This window comes from Mytilus edulis, chromosome 13, assembly GCF_963676685.1.
Source record: "Mytilus edulis chromosome 13, xbMytEdul2.2, whole genome shotgun sequence".
NCBI classification, from domain to species: domain Eukaryota; kingdom Metazoa; phylum Mollusca; class Bivalvia; order Mytilida; family Mytilidae; genus Mytilus; species Mytilus edulis.
The window spans coordinates 57,623,899-57,646,966 of NC_092356.1; the positions used below are offsets into that span (position 1 = coordinate 57,623,899).

General features: G+C 32.6%; 2 protein-coding genes across 3 annotated transcripts in view; both read right to left on the reverse strand.

Annotated features, from left to right (window-relative positions):
* LOC139501986 (tyrosine-protein phosphatase non-receptor type 11-like) overlaps positions 1-23,068 on the reverse strand; it is a 462,346-nt gene that overhangs the window by 51,279 nt on the left and 387,999 nt on the right. The gene's annotated exons all lie outside the window — the stretch shown is intronic.
* Positions 281-20,383, reverse strand: LOC139501227 (NFX1-type zinc finger-containing protein 1-like). The gene is made up of 3 exons (XM_071290225.1): positions 20,176-20,383; positions 3,043-10,037; positions 281-1,876 (listed from the first exon to the last, which is right to left on the reverse strand). The coding sequence occupies exons 2-3, from the start codon at positions 10,022-10,024 to the stop codon at positions 1,740-1,742; spliced, it is 7,119 nt and encodes a 2,372-aa protein (XP_071146326.1). The 5' UTR covers positions 10,025-10,037; positions 20,176-20,383; the 3' UTR covers positions 281-1,739.

The following is a 23,068-nucleotide window of genomic DNA, read 5'->3' on the forward strand; positions in this document are numbered from 1 at the left end:
TACATGTTAAACACGTGCTCAATACCCATGCTTTTTGTGATTTGTTTACTATAAGGTGACAATCGGTAAAACTCGGCTTCAAAACACGGCATTTAATGAGCAGCCATATTTTTTAAATCATAACAAACAGAGAGAAAAAAAAAATGACGATTATATGATATATTTGCGAAAATAATGATAAAATCGTGCACAGAGGACTAAGTTTATGATATATACATGCATTGGTTCAAGAATTAGATAAACTTATTTTTCACCACTCACTCGTTTCATATGACTTTAAATTAGCTGCGCACAGATTTGTCACTTACCTTTTTAGAAAAAGAACACACGGAGCAATCGTTTAAATATCATTTTAATTTAAGATACATTTAAATACATTGTTTTGTGTAAAATTAATACGGATTTTCGTTTTAAAACTGTTGTAAGTCTCTGTATACTATTTTCAATTGTATAATTATACTTTTTGTAACTATGATTGCATATAATATTTACAGAATAAATATAAGTGTACACTTATCAATCACTCACACAACAGTGTATGAAGAATTGCAGCTATAATACATAATAATGACAGCAATATTTTTTTCATTTCGGCCTATAAAACAAATGATTCAAGTTTAACTTTCAAATGGTTGTTAGTAGCATCAGCCTCGTTTTTACTTGGTAATATTACCAGCTTATTTCAACTGATCGGGCGGAGCTTAAATTACTTTCTAATTTGCATAAATACAGTCTTTTTGAAAATGTGAGTGATAAGGACGATGGCCGTTATAATTATAATTGATTTCTAATCACCTATCAGTGTCATCAAACGGATATACTAATGAACTGAGTGTATGATATATATTTGTATATGGGACGAATAACTGGACACTACATTGATGAGTTTATCCCGACACATCTTTATATAGACGGACTGGTCTTAAATAAGCGAACCGGGTAAACCCTACCCATGCAGTCTAGTGAAATAAGTAGAGTAATACTAAATGATTGAAAAAATTTAAATTATGTTTGAACCAAAAGTCTCAAGCGACACAAAAACTACTTACATATATATTACTTGTGATGGGTTATATTAACATTCTAGTGAACTAAAATACATACTTTAGGTTAATCTTCTTAAAATAAGAAATTTCAATGTCACCCGCGTTACATATATTTTATCTGTCTTGTCTAAGGGAAATAACTAAATGTTCTTTACAACATTCTAACATTATCTTATACGAGAGTTGAAGAGTTGAGAGCATTTTCTGATGTATTTAATATTTCCAAGGGAAACTCATTAAACATATTTGATCGGCATGTATTTTCTAAATTGTTCAAACATTACTGTACTTTTGATAAATATATGGATTTGATAAAAATTTGGCAAAAAGTGAACATGAGAGACCAGTCATGAGAGAGCACTATCAATGCATATTTCCATATGATTTATATTTCTAACAAGCAAACCTCTTTTAAAAATAGTTGATCGGCACTAGGTTTAAATCTCGTCCGCGATTGCAAAAAAAAGACAACCTGCAATATAAGTTTCATAAATATAAAAATGTGTACACAAGAGAGCGCTAACGATACAATTTTTCAAATAATTGTTACTTTTCGCTAAAATGGATTATCATTGTTGTGCTAAATTGGGCTACACTTTTGCGCTATAATATTCGATTTGTTTTGGCTCAATGCGCTAAAAAATTAAATGCCGTCTCCTAACGACACCGTATTGTAGTATATATAACATCAATTTAAAGATTTTCAAAGTCCATAGCTCTATCATTGTCATCAGTTAGCATATGATTAGCACCTCCAATTGTCACATTACACTGTGGACATTTTCTCATCTGCATAGGCATACCACATTCCCCAATAGAATAGTAATGTCCTGCAATTCAGATAAAAAAAATAGCAACTTGATATTCAATCAATAGAATTCACAAAATTAAAAAGCTGTACCATCTTAAAAAATCCGATGTAATTGTAATAAAAGAACATGCAATATAAACCTTGAAGATGAAGCCCGCCTCCGGGTGCGGGATTTTCTCGTCGTGTTAAAGACCTTTTGGTGACCTTGTGCTGTGTTCTGCTCTTTGGTCGGGTGATTGTCTCTTAGACACGTTCACTATTTCCATTCTCAATTGTATTGAACACGGACATCAAAGATACTCAGAAAAGTCCTTTGAAATATATTCTTTGTTGTAATAAAATATTACATGTAACACTAGGGGATGTGATCTTTTTTCAATGAAAAGATGTCGAAGTTTTACTTGAAATTCCTTTCTTATTACGCTAATCGATAAACTGATATAGAAAGATGAACAATCGGAGTATTTCCCAAAATTGTGTAGAATATCGAAGCTTTACTTACAATGTTTTAGTAAATGAGAGGTTATGGTAAATACATATTGTTGTTTTACCGAAGTTGAAATCTTTTAAGTCTATTTAGAAGATACAAATAAAGTAATAACATATCTTCTTTATTGCTTGAGATTTGAACAAGTATTTAAAACAGTTGTCTTGGAATTTATTTGTGATATCAAATCTATATGGGAGTTGAATAACGGGATTTTTCAAAGATATTATTTGATTATGATAATAATAAAACGCCTTATCGCTGTGTTGAAGACCGATTGGCGCCCTTGGACTGTTTTCCGCTAATTGGTCCGGTTGTTGACTCCTGTAATATGCCTCATTTTCATTCTCAATTTTAATATATTTTAGCACGTGCATTTTATATACATATACATATATATATTTATCCCTTTACCTTTAATTCTGGATAACATATCAATCAGAATTCATGGGAGGTCATGTAGGTGGTTAATTAAATGGCTTTATATCCTAATAAACTGATATTTTATATGATTCGATGCTTTTTTTTTTTGAAATAATAGTTTTCTGATTTACATTTTAGTATGCTAAAATAAAATCTAAGAAATTGTATGAAATAGAAAAAAAAAAAAATGAATTTGAAAACACAAACCAATTTGAAGTTTTTATAATAATAATGCAATGTTCAATTAATAAAATGTTTCAGAAATTATTACTCACCATTTTTACACTTGTACCAATGTCCTGACCCCGTAAACTCATTCTCCATGGTTCGTTTAATCATAAGCTTCTCTTGAAGAGTTAAGCCAATCATTTTGTCGGAGATTTCTTGGGTTTCCTTTCTCATTTTTGACAATTCTTCCTCGTCAATGACTTCGATAGATTCAATTCTAAGCAGGTAATTTTTAATATACTCTGGGATATCGAGTCCTTCCTCTTTTTTAGACAGTTCCTCTTTGAAAATATGAATATCTATCGTAAGCTGTAATCTTCGTATTTCCAGAAAAAAATCTAAGTGCTCTTGTTCGGCATATCGACTTCGCTTTAAAAATACCCATTTTTCCAGACGATCTAACCATGCTTTTAACTGCGGCCGATACTTGAATGTTAATACTTCCTTTCTGATATTTCGGATTTCTTTATAAAAAGTTAACTGGTCGACTATCATGTTCAAAGTATCGACCCTCTTTGTGTTTTCAATTTGTTTCCAAAGTTGATCGAATTTCTTAAAAGATATGTCATCTTTATTGTCAGTTAATAACTTTTTTGTAGCATAACGCTTTGCATGAAGATTCGTACCTTTTTCAATATTTTGAATGGTTCGAAATACTTCACATATGTTTTTGTTGATAATTTTTAGTTCATTAGAATACCTTTTTGACTTTGATATTTTTGTGCTGCACTTTGGGCATTTCAATGGTGTTATTTCATTACTAATATTATCCATGACTGTAGAAATATATTGGTCTAGTCCTTTTACTTCCAAAACGCATCTACAGTCTTCTAACCGAATAAACATGGTGTTATCTTCATCTTCATATCCAAAATATATTTCTGTCAATTTATTGCAAACTTTACAAATACACTTTGAACTTTCGCATAACAGTCCCGAACATTTGTGACCGATGCCACAATCTAATATAGTATCGCAAATAGTATTACATTTCGGTCTTTTACATGGTTCTATACATACTTGTTTGCACCTAAATTTGTTTGGACATTCTGCTGTACATGCCCATTTACAGAGTTCAGTACACTGTATACAACTATCGCTACATATGTTTTTACATCTATCGCCATGAATACATCGCCGATCGCATTTCTTAGTACAAGGTGGACAACGATAGCTGCAATAATCTTCACAAATATGTCCACATACCAAGTTTCTTTCGCATTTCGCTCTACATGGAACATGAAGCCTACCTTGACTGCATTCAGAATGTGTTCCTCTGCATTCGTGACCACATTTTAATATTCCCTTACAAGGCAACTTACAAGGGGCATCATATTTGGTATTACAAGCAACTTGAACCTCATGTCCACAACGAGCGTTTATCTTTACTAACTCCTGGCAGTCGTCCTCCGTATTACAAGGATCTGTGCAATGTTTCTGACAACGATGACCACATGATATTTTGGCTTTACATCGCTCATCGCATGATGCAGACTGTGGATCTTCATGACAAGGCATAGGTTTTCTATGCTGACATTTTGGAATTGTCTTTTCCACGAGTTCATTACATTTTCCACATGAGACTGGAAAATGACACGGTTTAATGCACTTATGTTTCAATTCGCACATTTCTCTGTGACATTGTTTTGGACAAATACCTTCGTGATCTGGATCATCAACATGACATTTTCTTAAACAGAAATGCCCACATTGTCTCTTGATTTCGCAAGGTTCCTGACATCCGCCATCTGCAACCTTATCAAAATCATCTGGTTTTGAAACGTATGTTGAATTTTTATGATTCTGACATGTTAGCTGTAGCTCAGTGCCAAAACATTTCTCCTTTTCAGCATCACTGACAATATTTTTCCACAGTTCTGATCTCGATGTTAAAAGTTTTAAATTGCCTACTACGTAAAGTCCTATTTTTGCCCTTGATAGAGCAACACAGATTCTATTTGCCTCGGATAAATAGCCTATTTTATTTTCCTTATTACTTCTCACAAGTGACAACAAGATTATATCATTTTCCTCTCCTTGGAAGTTATCTACTGCCGTAACTCTTGCGGATGGTCTATCTCGACCACTTGAAATTCCAGGATAATTGACGAAGTCGTCGATCAAAACATCGTTTGTTGAAATGTTCTCTTCTTCCGTCCTGATCTTGTTGCAAAGTAGCCGAACCTGGTCTAAGTATGTTGACAGTACAGTTATTTTAGAAGATTGATATCCTTGCATTCTGAGATACCTGTACAATTTACAAATGAACATTGCCTCGAATGTATTCTTGTGACTTCTCGAAAGCTCTTCGCGCTCCTTGTCTTCAAATACAGAATGTGATAAAAAGAACATGTTGCAGTTAGTTCCTTTAACGTTTTCGTATTCCAACACACTTTGGTCGTCGTTTAGGCTTCGATAAATGTGAGGCACTAAAAGCTTAGATATCATTGGTCTCATTCTATGTTGATTTTCCAAACGTTTATATGGAAAGCCCCCACGAATAAGTCTTTCAAAAAGTGAAATATCAATTTTATGTTCTCGTGCAGTTTTATAATCGTTGTAAGAAGGGCGCAGTTGTTGATGGTCGCCAATCATAATGAGTTGCTGGCACGAAGACGTCAAACATGCCACAACGTGATGTTCTGGGATTTCGGCAGCTTCTTCGAGAAGAACAATGCTTGGAGAAACTCGTTTTAGAATTTCTATATCTCTTGCCGCTCTTGTTGTGGTACATGCTACAAGTTTTGCCCTCTTCAATATGTTGATATCAGCTATCTGTTGGTTATTTTCATAACATTCTTGTGCTGTTTTATAATATTCCTCACAATCTTGTATTTCTTTGTTGATGGGAATAAGAGCTTGTTGAACCCAGTATTTATACAGACGCCATCTTGTTGCATTGGGGATGTACCATATATTTGATACCGAATTTGCTTCTACAGTTCGCATTTCTTTAGTACCAAATAGTTTCTCTTTTATAGCCTCAATAAAAACACATTTGTCTTTCATGTTGTATTGATCCCAAAACCATCGTTGCCTGTGTGTTCTCTGTAGGTTCAATACAATGTCCGATGAAACTAACATTTTCAGTTTTTGTAAATCCAAATGCGTGTTTGAAACCGTTGCGGTTGTTTCCATGCACTCTTCGTCATAATCGTCATTTTGATCATCATACCGATTGCCCTCGTAATCCAAATAATCAAAATCATCATCCTCATAAATTGCTGCCACGTGATTTCTTTTAGTAGTAACAAATTGTGTTATAGATTCAAGGTTAAGCCAATTTATTAAAGAATAGTTACTCCGAAGTGTTCTGTAATGTGTGTCAGGAATTACTCCTGCTACATCATAAAGCCAGTCTTGATGAACTATTCCTGTCTGTATTTCATCTCGCAGCTTTTGCAAGGTTTCATGCTCGCTAAGTATAGTTTTTAATTTTTTTCTTGAATTGGACGCTATAACATTCAGTTCGCTTGAGCTTTCTCTTATCGTGTGCGTCCGAACTGCTCCCTTGCGAGTAACGAATTCCTCTTGTTTGTAACTGTATGCTTTGCGTTTAGCAGTCAAATTATATTTGCTCAACATTTCGATTTCTGATCTTCCTCCTAATCGGACAATATCTGCGGCGTCAGTTATTCGCAATCTTTTAGAAATATCTAATAAAAACTGATCTAATGCATGGTTAGTGTAGCTAAGAAGTAACATTGGTCCTTGGTTATCATGTTGACGCCATATATGTTTATTTCTTAAAAGTAGTTCTGCTAATTTTAGTCCAACTACGGTTTTCCCTGTTCCTGGTGGTCCTTGTATCAATGCAAGCTTACTTTTAATTGATGTGGTAAATGCCCTGTGTTGAGAATTGTCCATACAAAGATTATCTGCATCTGGCCAGTTTGCCTCATTTGAAATGTCAACCTTGACTTTTTGTTCAGAATTCAAACACCGGATGTCAAATCCTTCTACGAACGTTGATGATTTAAAATAATCTGGCTTATCTTGCTCCACACTGTGCTTCTGGTTTAATAATTGTTTCTCAAATGGTAAACTATTTTCTGCATTGACTATATCACTGTGCATACTTTTAAGCGATTTTAATGTATGAAAGTAAGACGGAAAAAAGGCTTGGCTCTCAATTAGAAGGACATCAGGCTCTTGTAAAATTTCAGACCCTTCTCCAATATCGTCGACAAATTTAATTTGAAAACTACCATTTTTTAGGTCACCAACATTACGATCTGCTACAGTTGCATACTGAAGAATAGTAAATGTTCTGTTTGTTAAGCAAACAAGAGATCCAAATGTAAGTAGCTTTCTGGTGTTCCAGTTGATTCGACTATAGGGTGTGGTATCAAATCTTATTTTCCAAGTTATGCCGTTTTGCTCATTACAGCATCGTGATAGAAAAAAAATATTTTTATAGACACGGATGTCATCATGGCGCCATTTCCTGTCTAGGCAATAAGGATCTTCGAATAAAGCGTTTTTTAAAGACATCAATCCTTTACATAAAGGCCTTATAAAATCTTGTCGATGAACCATAAAAAGTCTTCGTAAATAGCTTTCCTCTGTTTCATACTCAGAATCAATGGAAGAACTCGCAAACGATTCTACTTCAATAAGATCTGGCAATATGTCTAATGTTGATAGTTTGTTCTCTTTGCAGTGATTTTTTTCAGGATCCCACTTGTCCTTTATTTGTTGAATTAAGGTTTTAAGTTCCTTACGTTGATTTTCATCTATTAATTTTTCATTAACGCATAATTCTAGGGAATCTAATGATGCGTTTAAATCAATGGGTCCAGTATTGACATGATATACAAGCCCTTTCATCAGAACAAGTAAATTTGTCAGAATCTGAATCTTTTTTCCATCAAACTGTACACGTAGCTCGTAAATAATATTCTTGATATCCTGTCGATCGAAGAACCTTCTTTCTTTTAATGGATTGAGAACTTTCTGAACTAATAATTTACGCTTGCACTCACACAACTGACACATCACGTGCAAAAGTAATGACATCTGCTCCTTTCCCAAATCCTCGAACAAATAGGTGTCTAGCTCCTTTCTATAAGTGCTCAGATGAGCAGCTAGGCTATCGGTATCCATCTTTGACAATTTCAACAGGTCTATCTTTTGAAATCTATTATGATAATTTTGTCTGAAATTTTGTCTCTCAGAGGTATATTGTAATGTGCTTCCAGCGTTTGATTTGGAGTTTGAACGATTTTCATATGTCTCTTTATTACTTATTGGGCGATTGATATTTTCATGTGTTCTTTTGATATTTCGATCATATTCGGTGTCGGTATCCAATGAAAAAGTATGTCCTCGATAAGGTTCATAATTCCTATTTTGAATAGCTGTATGTCTTGTGATATCATGTCTGATTTCTATCTCATATGGTCGTTTGGTATTTCGATCATACTCAGTGTTAATATCACTATTTAAACCAGATCTTCTATCAAGCGTAGGATTCTGTTCACGACAAAGTTCATAATTTCTGTTTGAAGACAATCGATGCCATGGGGTTTCATGCTGACTCTCTATTTCATATGAACTCATGGAATGTTTATCATATTCCGTGTTGATATCATAATTTGAACGAGATCGTCCGTCAAATGTATGATTGTGCTCATGACAAATGTCATAATTCCTATCTGAAGACACACCGTGCCATATGTTTTCAAAATTGCTTTCTTTTTCGTGTGTTCTTTGGATATTTCTATTATACCCACTGTTGATATCATTTAATCGAGGTGTTCTATCAAATGTAGGATTCTTCCGATGACAAAGATCATCATAGCTGTTTGAAGAAGCTCCATGCCAATTATGTTCATGATTTCTCTCTAATTCATTAGTTCGTTGGATATTTCGATCATATTCAGTATCATCATTCAATCGAGGTGTTCTATCAAATGTAGGATTCTGCTGATGACAAAGATCATCAAAGCTGTTTAAAGACGCTCCATGCCATTTTGATTCATGACTTCTCTCTAACTCATGTGTTCGTTGGATATTTCGATCATATTCAGTATTGATATCAACATTTGAACGTGATCTGTTATCAAATGTAGGATTCTGTCCACGAAGAAGAGCATAGTTGTGGTTTGAAGATAAATGTAAATCTGCTCTTTTGATTGCAGACCTATGATAAGCATGTATCCTGGAAACATGCCCCCTTTGCTGCTCATGTGAATACCTTAATGGAGACCTCTCTTTATAAGCAGCACTTCGTGGTGATTGTGTTCCTTTGCGATCTATGCTTCTGTCAAAGTTTGTGTCACGCCTATCCCGACCGTGAAAACGCCTGACAGGTGATTTATCTCGTCGACCGAAGGAATTGGTTGTTTTTCCATCAGGATATTTGTCCTTCCTCGAACATTGCTGTTTGTGTTCTGCATTACCAACACAATTGGTAGATGATCTAATTTTCTTTCGTCTTTTGGAGTCCGTACTATGTGATCGGCTTCTGTGTCTTCGTTTTCTTGACTCATTTGTTTCATATTTTGATGAAATGATCTCTCGTCTTCTTGTCTCTGGAATTGCAAAATTTTTATCAGATTTGTGAGTTTTATTTGTTTTATGTTCGATGCTGGGACGAGAACCTTTATAAGAGATATCATTATTCTGAACACTGTTCGACGTGTTCTGACAATTGCTAACCGTTTTACTCAGAGAGACATTTGCCAAAGGGGGGCTCAGTGATCTTTTTGACTCTGCACCTGGAAGCTCAAGTATAGATCTTCTATAGGCATCTTTCGTTGATTTGTTTATGTCTGTTATATTAGGTTTTTTGTTTGAAGTGCATTGAATATTGTCCCAGGATTGTCTCTCTTTGTGATGTGATGTATTAATAACGTCATTGTTCGCATCATCTTCATGTTTGATGATTTCAGATAATGCATCCGAGTCTACACCACTGTAATCAATGCTTTGTCTTACAAACTGGTTTGGATTTACATTCGACGTTGTGGTACTACGCGAGTTGCCTTTTCTTGAAATTGATGTGCGTCTTTTATGTCTCTCCATTTCCTACATTGAACTGAAATAGAAAAACAATCGTCAATTCTGTGAAAAAGTCCGTTTTCAAATATTTCTTCGTAACATGGTAATATTTTTACCCCTCCCACTTCCCTTTAAAACACCTTTGAATGTTGAATCTGCAGATTAAATTGTTTGCACCGGAAGCAACCACGAAACTACAGAAAACGCACGCGAAATTCACTGGGGTTATAAGTTGCAACACTCGGACTACTGGGAATATTATCAAAACATAATGTTATGTTGAAACCTATGTGATTATTTAAATAGTTGCGACTATTCATAGCATTTTAGTAGTAGAACTACATAGACAACCGAGGTCCAGCGATCGCATATAGCATAGGGCGTACACTGTTCTATACTGACCGACTTTAGAAACGGAACACTATATTATTAATTTTAAATTTTTGAATGAATGTGTCACCGTGAAAAGCAATGACTGCCTGTAATAAAAGCCACAATGATTTTTTAGAAAGGTCAATCAATTCTGTTCGACATGTTTTGGGTTCTGTTTTACATTCTCATTTTGCCTTTGTACCACCCATTACATTGGGTTTTGGCAATTATACGGTTAAAACCTTAGGGCTTTAAATGTTTTTCGTCAACCGAAATTTTGGCAGTTCAGTTGATGGTAAAACATTATGGCATGAATCTGTGCGCAATGGTATTCGGCAATTCGATTAGCATTTGACGTTACGGTCGTAAAGATGTCTCGACAATGACGTTGCGTTATCAAATTAGTTTGACGTTGCATTGTCACTTCATGTTGAACTGGTCATTGATGGTCAGCAACAAATCCCGTCAATTTGTATCGTTGTCGGGAGGACAGTAAGACGAGTTTCTGAAGTCAATCTGTATGTTTACTGCACGTTCACGTTTTCATGTTTCTCGTATTCTTATTGTCTGATTCACTTTTTCAATCCTCGGTCTTGGCAATATGGAATAGCAACATTTTAAACTGATTTAAGTGTAGCCAAGGATTGAAAGAACTGTTTCACGAAGCAAAACAAAAACAAAACAACCTGAAAAATATTTTAAGGGTTCCAAATGTCGCTTTCAGAAATTCGTGCGGCTTTAAAAATCCGGCATTTTAATTAACACAGAAGGAGACAGAAGTATGGTAAGCATGAATAGTAGTTGTATGAGAATCAAACATAAATCAAAGCATTAGAATTGAAACGTTTTATATAACGATTAAGTGTAGATCAGTTGCGTTTAAAAATATAATAAAACGTGACAAGAGTGTATACACTGGCATTTAAATGTTAAAAAAACGTCGATTAATATGCATAGTTGTAACTAATATAATATTAGCAATGAGTTATAGGCGAGTGTAATATTTGAAAAAGACGTCTAGTTAAGGACTTTAATGCACCCACCTAACACACGGCTAATTTCTTTTTTAAATGAAAGAATAATGATTTAACTTTGATTTTTGCCCGGTCGTCACAAAATCGTACGGTGCAGTTTTTGTAAAATTAACGTTTATTTCAGAAATTAGTTGAAAATTATAAAATTACGACATGTTTTTCAAGCAAAGGAAATTAGTCGTATCTCTTCTTTTAGACAGAATAATTAAGTGAAATAGATCTTTAAAATAATGAAAAACAATATCTATAACTGTAAGTCCGCATGCTTTTGCATTCCTTCTAAATATTTGACATTTTGTACGAAATTTTTTTATAATCCTGACCTTTTCGGATCTACAATTAAATTTTTATTAAATGCTTTTGCACTCTATCCGTTTTAAAACACACCAAATTACTCACCAGTTATCGTTTTTTCATTCAAAGTCAAGACTTTATCTCAACATTTCTTAAAATCACGAATTTCTGTAATTTTATGATGTAGGATAAAATCACTATAGTTTCCGGAATCCCTTATCTATTTCGTTATCGTTTTTTTACTGAATATATTAGTCGATTTCCGTGTACTTAATAGTGCTATTAGAGTACGATAAATCATATTTAAACGGTTCTTTTTCTATCTTTAACTTCAGTGTAGCTTAAATAGATATAAAATCGTCCGAAATTAAGATCAAATCAAAGTAAAACATAGTTTTTGAGTTCTGTAGAATTCACCCCTTTCTAAATAAGGAATCGTATCGGAAAATTGTAGAAAATCTTCCGAGTCGTGTCAAATTTTCAAAGTCCAGTTCACAATGAAACCCTTTCTATGCTAAAAAGCAAAAACTATCCATTGATTGACACAGATGTATAGTCTGTCATGTATTTACTACATAGAAACTATGTAGTTAAACACTTAAATGAAGATACAGTTGTATTGCCGCAGTGGGAAAACGAAAAGATGAAGTCTACAGAAGACTGGTCGATGAATATGAAAAAAATGAAAACATCCCATTTGAAAATACAAAATATCATAAGAGTAGCTATAAATATTTCAAAAGTAAGCACAACCTATCATCTTCTGTTTTGTCTGTACAATGACTTTGTACTACATGACTGTACCAATTCTATCGACCAGTCTCTTCTAATATATCAACGAGGGCAGAAGATCTACAACTCATTCTGATTTGTCTCGGTTTGTATATTTTGCAAATATAAAGTATAAAGCCTATAAGCAAGTTACACAACTTCATAAGGAATCCTCTGAGGAGCAAACTCAAGCTGTATTGAGTGTTACTACATATATCCCCTACAATGATCTGATTTACAAAATAACTCATGATAATTATACTATTAAATATTTATACCATCGAGCTTGCATCGCTAAATATTTGCTACAAAATTTGAAATCAGAAAGTAAAGAGCTGTTTAATTCTGAACACAAAACAGCTTTTACTAACATTTCGACGATTAAAGATGACGTGCCTGTACACAAAGAAGTATTCTGGTTGACAACTTTAATTACTTGATCAGTTAACCGGGCTTAATTTCTGCCCGAGGATCTCCGCCGAGAAAACTACACAACATATTATCAGCTTCAACAGAAACTAAAAATATATGGTCAATTTATAGATACATGTATACAGCCTCAACAAGGCCAAGGTACATCCAATATTGTATACAGTAGCTCTATAATTTTGTCTTATGCCGTAAATTAATGGCGGAAAATTACCCGTTTAAAATGACTGTGATATACAGTCTGTCAAATTTAAAGATCTGAGCAGTGACTGCGAAACTGGTTGCAAGCACTTTATGCAGCTACTAGTATTTTACGGAAGAAGATATAGGGTAAAGTTGTAATCCAATCAGATGAATATCCATTATCTAAAAATATTTCACTGGATTATTCAATTGAAATTATGCCACCTGCTTTAAAAACATTTCTGTATTGTCTTTTGGATGATGGCGCATCTGCGGCAGTTAATAAAGCATACGATATTCCTATTGACAAAGTTTTTAGATGTATGGCTTTAGTAGACTGTATATTATCTATAAATATTTTACTCTTTTTCATTTAGGCTTATCATTACAAATGCACCCAATTTATCGACACCTTCGATAATTATTAACAAGTTTGACAGATCAGGAGATAAGAAAAATTGAAAATGGGGCATACATTCTACATGGCATTATTTTTCTTCTGGGGGTCAAAATTTTATCCAAGATAATGTCGACCTAACTACAGAAACAATAAAAGTTCTCCGTATGACTTTGGTTGGCTAAAAGGCAACATCGGACCGGTATGATGTCATCCAACTTTCTACCAGATTTGAACTGTTTACGCATTGGTTTAGGTATAGGGGGAGGGTTGAGATTTCCAAAAACATGTTAAACCCCGTCGAAATTTTGCGCCTGTCCTAAGTCAGGAGCCTCTGGCCTTTCTTAGTTTTGTATGATTTTTTATTTTAATTTCTTGAGTATATTTCGAAGCTTAGTATGACGTCCATTATCATTTCAAACTAGTACATTTTTGTTTAGGGGGCCAGCTGAAGAACGCCTCCGGGTTTTGGGAGCTTCTTGCTGCATTGATGACCCATTGGTGGTCTTCGGCCGTTGCCTGCTTTTTAAACGGGTTGGTGTCTCTTTGACAAATCCTTCATGTCCATTCCCAATTTTTAATTCAATCTGTATATAGTAGATCTTGTGTCCGCTTTGAGCAAAACCTCTGCTGTACTGATATATGCCCATGTCAAGGAAGTTGTCTTTGTATGGATATGTTGACCGATCAGAATGATGAGATTACAAGTTAAAATGAAACTATAATATTCCGATATCGCAATATTCCGACGCCTAAATGGTCCAACATCCCATTAGTCCGACGTTTCGATCATTTAGATTATACGCTAACGGTATTTAAACATAAGAAAGCCAAATAAAAGGTTCAATATTAAGATAACCTTATCCTCCGTTTGAAGCGGTGAAACAAGATATAAAAAAAGTAATACTTAGTGCCATAGTAGCCGAACGTCATCACTAGAAAAAAGTACAAACTACTTTGTCAAGTGTTGTTTGATTAATTAGATATCTCAAGATACACGGCGGCTGACTAAAGTAAAATCAAACACAGTTTGACGTACAACGAGTGATCATATTTTCCTTGTGATCTTTTATATTAAAATTGTCAATTTGTTGATATAAATATACTAGTAGCACTTTACTCATTTTAGTAATGTTAGTTAGTACTCTTATCATATCTGATTTAGTGAAGTAAATAAAATTGCGGTATGATCCAGACTCAACATATTGCACTACAATAATATAAAAATCTGCCCTATGGTTGTCTGATCTTGAAGCGGTTGGCAGGCTTTCAAACTAACAAGAGACCATACGCTTCCTCAATTTTAATGTACAGCTCATCATGGAACTTTTCTGAACAATTAAAAATACGTCATATGTTATATTTTCCCCATGCTTCAAATATTTTGTTTCGAATTATTTATATCAAATTTGCAGATATATGTTTGTAAATACGTGCATCAAATGATATGGAGGTATTATAAGATTTAGATAATGCAAGGGCGACTACAGATACATTTGTTTGACTTAATGGTTGATTTTCAAAGACTCCGAGAGAAAACATTACGTAACATGCGTTACCGTTAAAATCAACCAAAATTAATTAATACTGTGATTGAAATATATTTTCCCAACAATAATACAGTATTCCTTTAAAAATGTTTCGTTTTTGCATTTGGTTTGACTCGATTTTTCTACTGGAAGTATCCGTGAATTGAAATTGCACCCATGACCTTTGACCTCGATTTAAAAAAAAAATGCACCATAATTTCTTTTGACGACCGGGATATTTAGAAAGTACACATTCTTAGCTTTCCAGTGATATATAATTTAGCCGTGTGTTAGGTAGGTGCATTAAAAATGTAAATTTGGCTCTCATATCACTCGCCTATTATAATATATATTAGTGATTTTGATGATTTTGAAATTCTTTGTTCAATAGTGTAGACTGTAACACTTCGAACTTCAATAATTGGATCAGATCTTCTGATTTATATTTTTTATCAAATAGAACATTTTGAAATGTTCATACATTGCTTGGTTCGGTAAATTTTAGATATATTCTAACATTTTGCTAATCCAATGTCATTAATCTTACTTTTAAAACATTTACTGCCAATATAAATTTTCATTATGGATTCAAATTGACAAAATAAGGTACACAGTTGATTTTTAATGTGTTCAATGTGTTGGTTTTTCACAGGAATGTTCCTTTTTTGTATTTATCAAACAGTGAGATATAGTTTGCGGTTATTTGAAATGGTATGATAAGCTAGTCTGGGCATTGAATAGTTGTTTTCTCTTTTTTCTTCTTTACCTGATTGATGTTAGTATTTATTATTGACAAAGCCGAGTGGTTTCAATGTACATTCTCTATGGATATCCTAAGTCAGAAACCAGTAAAAAATCATTCCAATCATTTTTCGTGCAACATTTTATTCATTTGGTTACGTTTTATTCAAAACCATAAAAGGATAAACAAGTTGTGTTGTTTATAAGGTACACTCCTTAAAAACGTGGAGATATTATCTAACATTAAATCGTGCAAAATAAGCTTTCACTCGTTTTCAGTAAATAAAATGAGCGACAATTAACCTTGAATACGCTTCCAAATTAATAAATTGAATAAAACAGGAGAGGTAATCAAGATTTGTTTTGTAAATCACAAAAAAGAAGATATCAATAAACATTTCCATCTTGATGAAACTTCGTCTCCACAATATCGTGATTCTCTTCATTGTATTACAAATTGTATCATCTAGTATGTAACGCAATATAATTAACTCTAAATTGACCTTGAAATTAATCAACCTGCAGGACTTTCATTTAAAGGAAACCATCATGCCTACTTCACAAAGTTTACCTACTCCTTTTTTTTGATTTTTTGAATTCGATCAATACAAAATATAAATTATATACAATTTCCAAATATAGCAAGAAAACAATGTATTGATTAAACTCAAAAAGTTTTTCAAATACCTGATTCTGTACGTCTTTATATCCATGCAGGTGAAATATTGGTTTTTCGATTTCCCATCGTCATTTGACGACTATCGGAAAATGCATGATCTATAGATAACTTAGACGTTTCAGTATTTAAACAAACTATGTATACCTTTAATCAAAATGTAATCACGTTGCCGTCTTTTATTTGGAACATGATTTACAAAAAAAACATTACCTAACATATTCTCATATGCCATTATGTAAGCACTGCATTTTATATCGATTAATCTTTTGAATAAAACTTTAATGATATTTTGAGTGGATATTCAATGATGATTTTATCCTAACTAATGCATGTATCTTACTCTGTTGTTTAAGTGCCTTTTGTATTAGATATATACATCAAAAGATTTGTAACAACATATCACATGCACATTACGTTTTTAAATCAATATATAGATAACCTATGTGTTATGGGACAATTTATCAAAAGGGGTATCTACAGGGCAATTTAAAAAAAAACCGGGTTTTTAATCTTTACTAAAATTTAGAAATGTGTACTTGTTGTTGGTTACAAAATAAGGATGGATTTATTGATTCCAGCCAAATTGAACAGGCCTAAAACTACAATTTCCTTAGGTAGGACATAAGACCTGAGATCTTTCCAGGTTTTAGTGCGATTTGTGTGGATTAGTGTTCAGTTGTCTACGTTTCGTGTATCTGACTTTTGTTTGTCTTCTGGTTGTTTTCTGTCATTTTGTCATAATGATCTCTTTTTATTTTCGATTAGATCTTATGAAGGAATCATATGATCGGTATTGAATGCGAATTTATAAAAAAAAAACAACAAGCAAAACACATAAAAAAACCCTTAAAAAAACAACAACAAAAAAAACCAAACCCGGAAAAAGAAAGGAAAAATTGAATAAATATATGTGATAGATATATATCATGAAATGGCATTTTCCATATCAGCACTATGATAAAACACTCGGTCCAATTATCAAGACAAGGCTTCACCCCTCTATGTTCTTGGGCTGATGAAAGATATATTTTAAAGAACTGTACAGTATGGTTGTATATATATGAGTATTTGAATAAATTTGTAATCAGAATACATGTACTTGGAGTGCATTCGATCGGAACGTTTTATATCATGATTCAGTGTGGACAGGATATTATTTTAAATAAAATATAATGTGACAAAAGTATACACACAGACATTTGAATATTACGAAACGCTATTTTAAATCTCTAGTACGCATTGCATTGCATATTGTTCACTTATATAATATAAGCAATCAATAATATGAATCTACATTGTTCAGTCTATCGATTTAGAAGATATACAGATTCATCGGTCTGTACTAGTCTTACTCTTATACTTCGATCTTCGATAATACATGTAGCATCTTTTGCTAACCATTTTGAAAGTAAGATTTGAAATAACTTGTGCAACACATCTTTTTTTTTTATGTTTTAGTAGTCCGCTCATATCTGTATTCGTCAGATTTGTTTTGTCTGGTAAATAATATATATGTTCACCTTAATCAAATTTTCAATTACCTACTCCATCTATATCTATACGGACTTAAATTGGCGAAATAAGGTATATTGCTGTTTTAGCGTATCATATTTAGAAAGTGCAGTTTGTCGTTTATTGTTTCAGTGTGTTTGTTTTTCATCTGTCTTTGAAGATTTATCCAGATTTGTAACATAAATTGGATTTTTTCCTTTGATGTTTTTATGAAATAATTTGCTTAAAAAGTGTGGTGAGGGAAAACCATGGTATATTATATGCAAATTTATGTTGTACCATACTTTGCTAATTAAATATGCAACTCAACTAAAATCCAAAGGAAAAAAGGCGGAGCTTCAGCCATGGTATAACATATTCATTTTCATGTTATTCCATGGCTGAAGCTCCACCTTTTTTTTTAATGTATCCGCCTCTAAAATATTTAGGAAACCGTAAAACGTACTAAAAGGTCAAGATCTTCATTTGTTTTCATTTTATAAGAAAAAGCAATGAATTATGTGTACCACATTTTAAGAAACCTTTTTCAAACTATAAGATTGTTACGAATTCCCTTAATTTTGGAAACAATTACTTAATGTTTCTTCTTTCAGTTTTGAAAAAAAATAAAATGTAAAACTATTATTTCCTTTGCGAAAATTCAATTAAATTTTGATATAAAAAGGACTAAATATCAGCTACAAATATCTGTGAAAAAAACATGATTTTTTTTGCAATCAATTAGAGGGACGTACACTATCTACGCCCTCTGGATCCGCCACTGTTTAAATACATTGTTTTATTATTAAAATTGTGTTTTAATAAATAATCTAATAAAATAACGGAAGAAAAACATTTTTCAATCAGATGAAAATTCTGTAAAATATGATTAATTTGTATGATACATTGAAAACAAACAAAGAAAAACAATTCTTACCGTCATTAGAATAATCATTTAATCCTTGTCGCTGGAATCCGACATTTTTGTTTACCTCAGTCATTATGAAATTACCTGCTCATACAATCATACACGGGGCGCAAAACTAAAATAAATCGGAAAAATTTTCTTTACTTTCTGCAAATTCAGGGGCTCTATTACATAAAATACACAGACGATCATACACGACGCGCAAAAGTGACGCGCGAGCTTCCATTTCATTGGATAAAACTGTAACGTGATCAATTTCTAATATTAGTTGAAGGTCTTGAAGCTGTCAATCATTTTATTTATATTACAAATTTTATATACCATGTGTCTTACTCATTAACATATTTAAACAAACTCATCCTACGGATTCGTTTGTTTAAATATGTTAACTCGTAAAAACCATGGTATATATAGTACTTAGCTGCCTAATGTTCTTGAGCTTTGATGCTGTACATGTCGAACTACAAAATGCAGTTTGTACAGTTTATATGAAAATGCATTGGTTAATTGTTTTTCTTTTATTTTTCTTTAATTTTATATTATTGTTAATATTAATCAATGACAAAGTTTCATTTAAAAGAGGGACGAAAGATACCAAAGGGACAGTCAAACTCATAAATCTAAAACCAACTGACAACAGCACACATGACACAATATAGAAAACTAAAGAATAAACAACACGAACTTCACCAAAAAACTAGAGGTGATCTCAGGTGCCCCGGAAGGGTAAGCAGATCCTGTTCCACATGTGACACCCGTCGTGTTGCTTATGTGATAACAAATCCGGTTATGTGTATCAAATTAGAGATCGAAACCAACATAATTCATTCTAATCATTTTTGTGTATTGTTTTTTTTTTTTTTGGTTACGTTTTACTATCAACTCCACAATTGACGAGTTGTAGTGTATTTAATGAAAATGCCTTGACAACGCTGTTTTGAAGATATAATCCAACCTCAAATCGTTAAAGTAATCTTTTGCTCTACGTCACAAGTAAACAATTTGATTGAACTTTTGAAACAAATGACTTTTATAATCTAAAAACTTAATACATAACAAAGATTGACAAGAGTTTTTGTTTCACCAACATCGGCTCATTGTAAAAATGTACATGAATATATGCTTACGTAAGAACAATCGTCAACCATTCATTGCTTAGAAAACAGTAAGATCAAAAAGATAAAGATAAGATAAAAAAATCATCTTCACCAAGTAGATGTTTTAGTAAATTAGATATAGTATCTAGTACATTTAATTGCATGAACGTATCTCTAAATCGTCTATAAAATTAGTTTATACGAGCTTTCAGTAAAGGAAAACAACTTACTTATTACATTTTGTTTGCTGAGTCAAATATTTAGATCATTCGATTTCCATCTGTAGATCTAGCGAACACCTTTTTTTCATTTACGGTTATTCAGCGTGCATATTGTTTTCACTTAATCGTGGTCCTCTACATTGGCCTAGTAGTTTTGCTCAATTGCATCCTAGTCTGGTACTTAGTTTATTATCATGCTTTCTAAGACATAACCTCGTTCTGGTAATATGTGACAGGAATTCAATGAATACAACTTGGGTTCAAAGTTTGAATGAAATTGAAAGTAGATTTTTCGGAAATGATATGTATCACACTATGGCTATATTTGTGATTAATTGATTATGTAATATAAACTTAATAATCAAAGGTGGATCAATAAAACACATATACATGTATGGTACATTGTAATAACTGTTATTATAAAAGTTGATTGTTAATCCTTAAGAATGAAGGTTTTGTGAGTAAAAGTCAATGACCAGCGGTAGTTTTTTCCAAAGCTAATTTCGATACTGCAATATTGATTATAGAGCTATAAACAATAAGCTCACTTGTCAGTGCCCCAGAATATATAGATTGGGATTAATTTATAAAAAAAACATTTCATGTGTGTGGTTTTTTTTCAGTTTGAAATATTGTGTTGTGTCAAGATAAAAGGTTATAGCTCCTTTTTATAAATTCTCCTTACCTTCATTTTTAGATTATTTTGAATTACCTTTTTTATGTTTAGAATGATACAGACGGTTTATTTTGCATCGGTTTTGTGACCGACATTATCTTTATCTTTAAGATGATTTTTTACTGAACTGGTTTTTTATTATTGTTTATGTCGTGTTGTTTACTCGACTTCATGTGTTATTTAATATTATTTTATTTCTTTTGTTTTATATTGTTTTCATCTTATAACAAGACAAGACCAGTATAATTAATGCCTATAAAAAAACTCATTATTTTAAAAACATTTTCAATCAAGATTCAGTGATTGCATATTCACTTAATCCATACGTTTGAAGTCAAATGATACACGACTAGCTCCATGTAAAGGTTACCTGTCATCATTTGTTTAGTATTAGTAAAATGAAAGCCCTAAAATAACGGAGAAGGACCAAAAAAAAAAAAAAAACCCGACATCTTATATTTAATACATTCATATATGTACAAGAAAACACGTTTATACTGCAAGCTATTAAGCCTATCGTATCATGTTCTAACTAGAACATTCAACAAACTGGTTCCTTTTAGGCTGATGATTGCACTGCCTTTTAGGAAACCATTGACGATTTTTGAAAAGTTAAAAGTATTTAAATTACGTAGGTGTTTCAATATACTAACGTACCAGGAACACCTTTAATTGATATTCAATCACCTTTGTGTCATTTATTTGGAACATAATATATACTAATGAAAATCAATACTAATAATAGTCTCATATTTTATTTCTATTCATCTCATCTTAGGCGAGTGTAATATTTGAAAAAGACGTCTAGTTAAGGACTTTAATGCACCCACCTAACACACGGCTAATTTCTTTTTTAAATGAAAGAATAATGATTTAACTTTGATTTTTGCCCGGTCGTCACAAAATCGTACGGTGCAGTTTTTGTAAAATTAACGTTTATTTCAGAAATTAGTTGAAAATTATAAAATTACGACATGTTTTTCAAGCAAAGGAAATTAGTCGTATCTCTTCTTTTAGACAGAATAATTAAGTGAAATAGATCTTTAAAATAATGAAAAACAATATCTATAACTGTAAGTCCGCATGCTTTTGCATTCCTTCTAAATATTTGACATTTTGTACGAAATTTTTTTATAATCCTGACCTTTTCGGATCTACAATTAAATTTTTATTAAATGCTTTTGCACTCTATCCGTTTTAAAACACACCAAATTACTCACCAGTTATCGTTTTTTCATTCAAAGTCAAGACTTTATCTCAACATTTCTTAAAATCACGAATTTCTGTAATTTTATGATGTAGGATAAAATCACTATAGTTTCCGGAATCCCTTATCTATTTCGTTATCGTTTTTTTACTGAATATATTAGTCGATTTCCGTGTACTTAATAGTGCTATTAGAGTACGATAAATCATATTTAAACGGTTCTTTTTCTATCTTTAACTTCAGTGTAGCTTAAATAGATATAAAATCGTCCGAAATTAAGATCAAATCAAAGTAAAACATAGTTTTTGAGTTCTGTAGAATTCACCCCTTTCTAAATAAGGAATCGTATCGGAAAATTGTAGAAAATCTTCCGAGTCGTGTCAAATTTTCAAAGTCCAGTTCACAATGAAACCCTTTCTATGCTAAAAAGCAAAAACTATCCATTGATTGACACAGATGTATAGTCTGTCATGTATTTACTACATAGAAACTATGTAGTTAAACACTTAAATGAAGATACAGTTGTATTGCCGCAGTGGGAAAACGAAAAGATGAAGTCTACAGAAGACTGGTCGATGAATATGAAAAAAATGAAAACATCCCATTTGAAAATACAAAATATCATAAGAGTAGCTATAAATATTTCAAAAGTAAGCACAACCTATCATCTTCTGTTTTGTCTGTACAATGACTTTGTACTACATGACTGTACCAATTCTATCGACCAGTCTCTTCTAATATATCAACGAGGGCAGAAGATCTACAACTCATTCTGATTTGTCTCGGTTTGTATATTTTGCAAATATAAAGTATAAAGCCTATAAGCAAGTTACACAACTTCATAAGGAATCCTCTGAGGAGCAAACTCAAGCTGTATTGAGTGTTACTACATATATCCCCTACAATGATCTGATTTACAAAATAACTCATGATAATTATACTATTAAATATTTATACCATCGAGCTTGCATCGCTAAATATTTGCTACAAAATTTGAAATCAGAAAGTAAAGAGCTGTT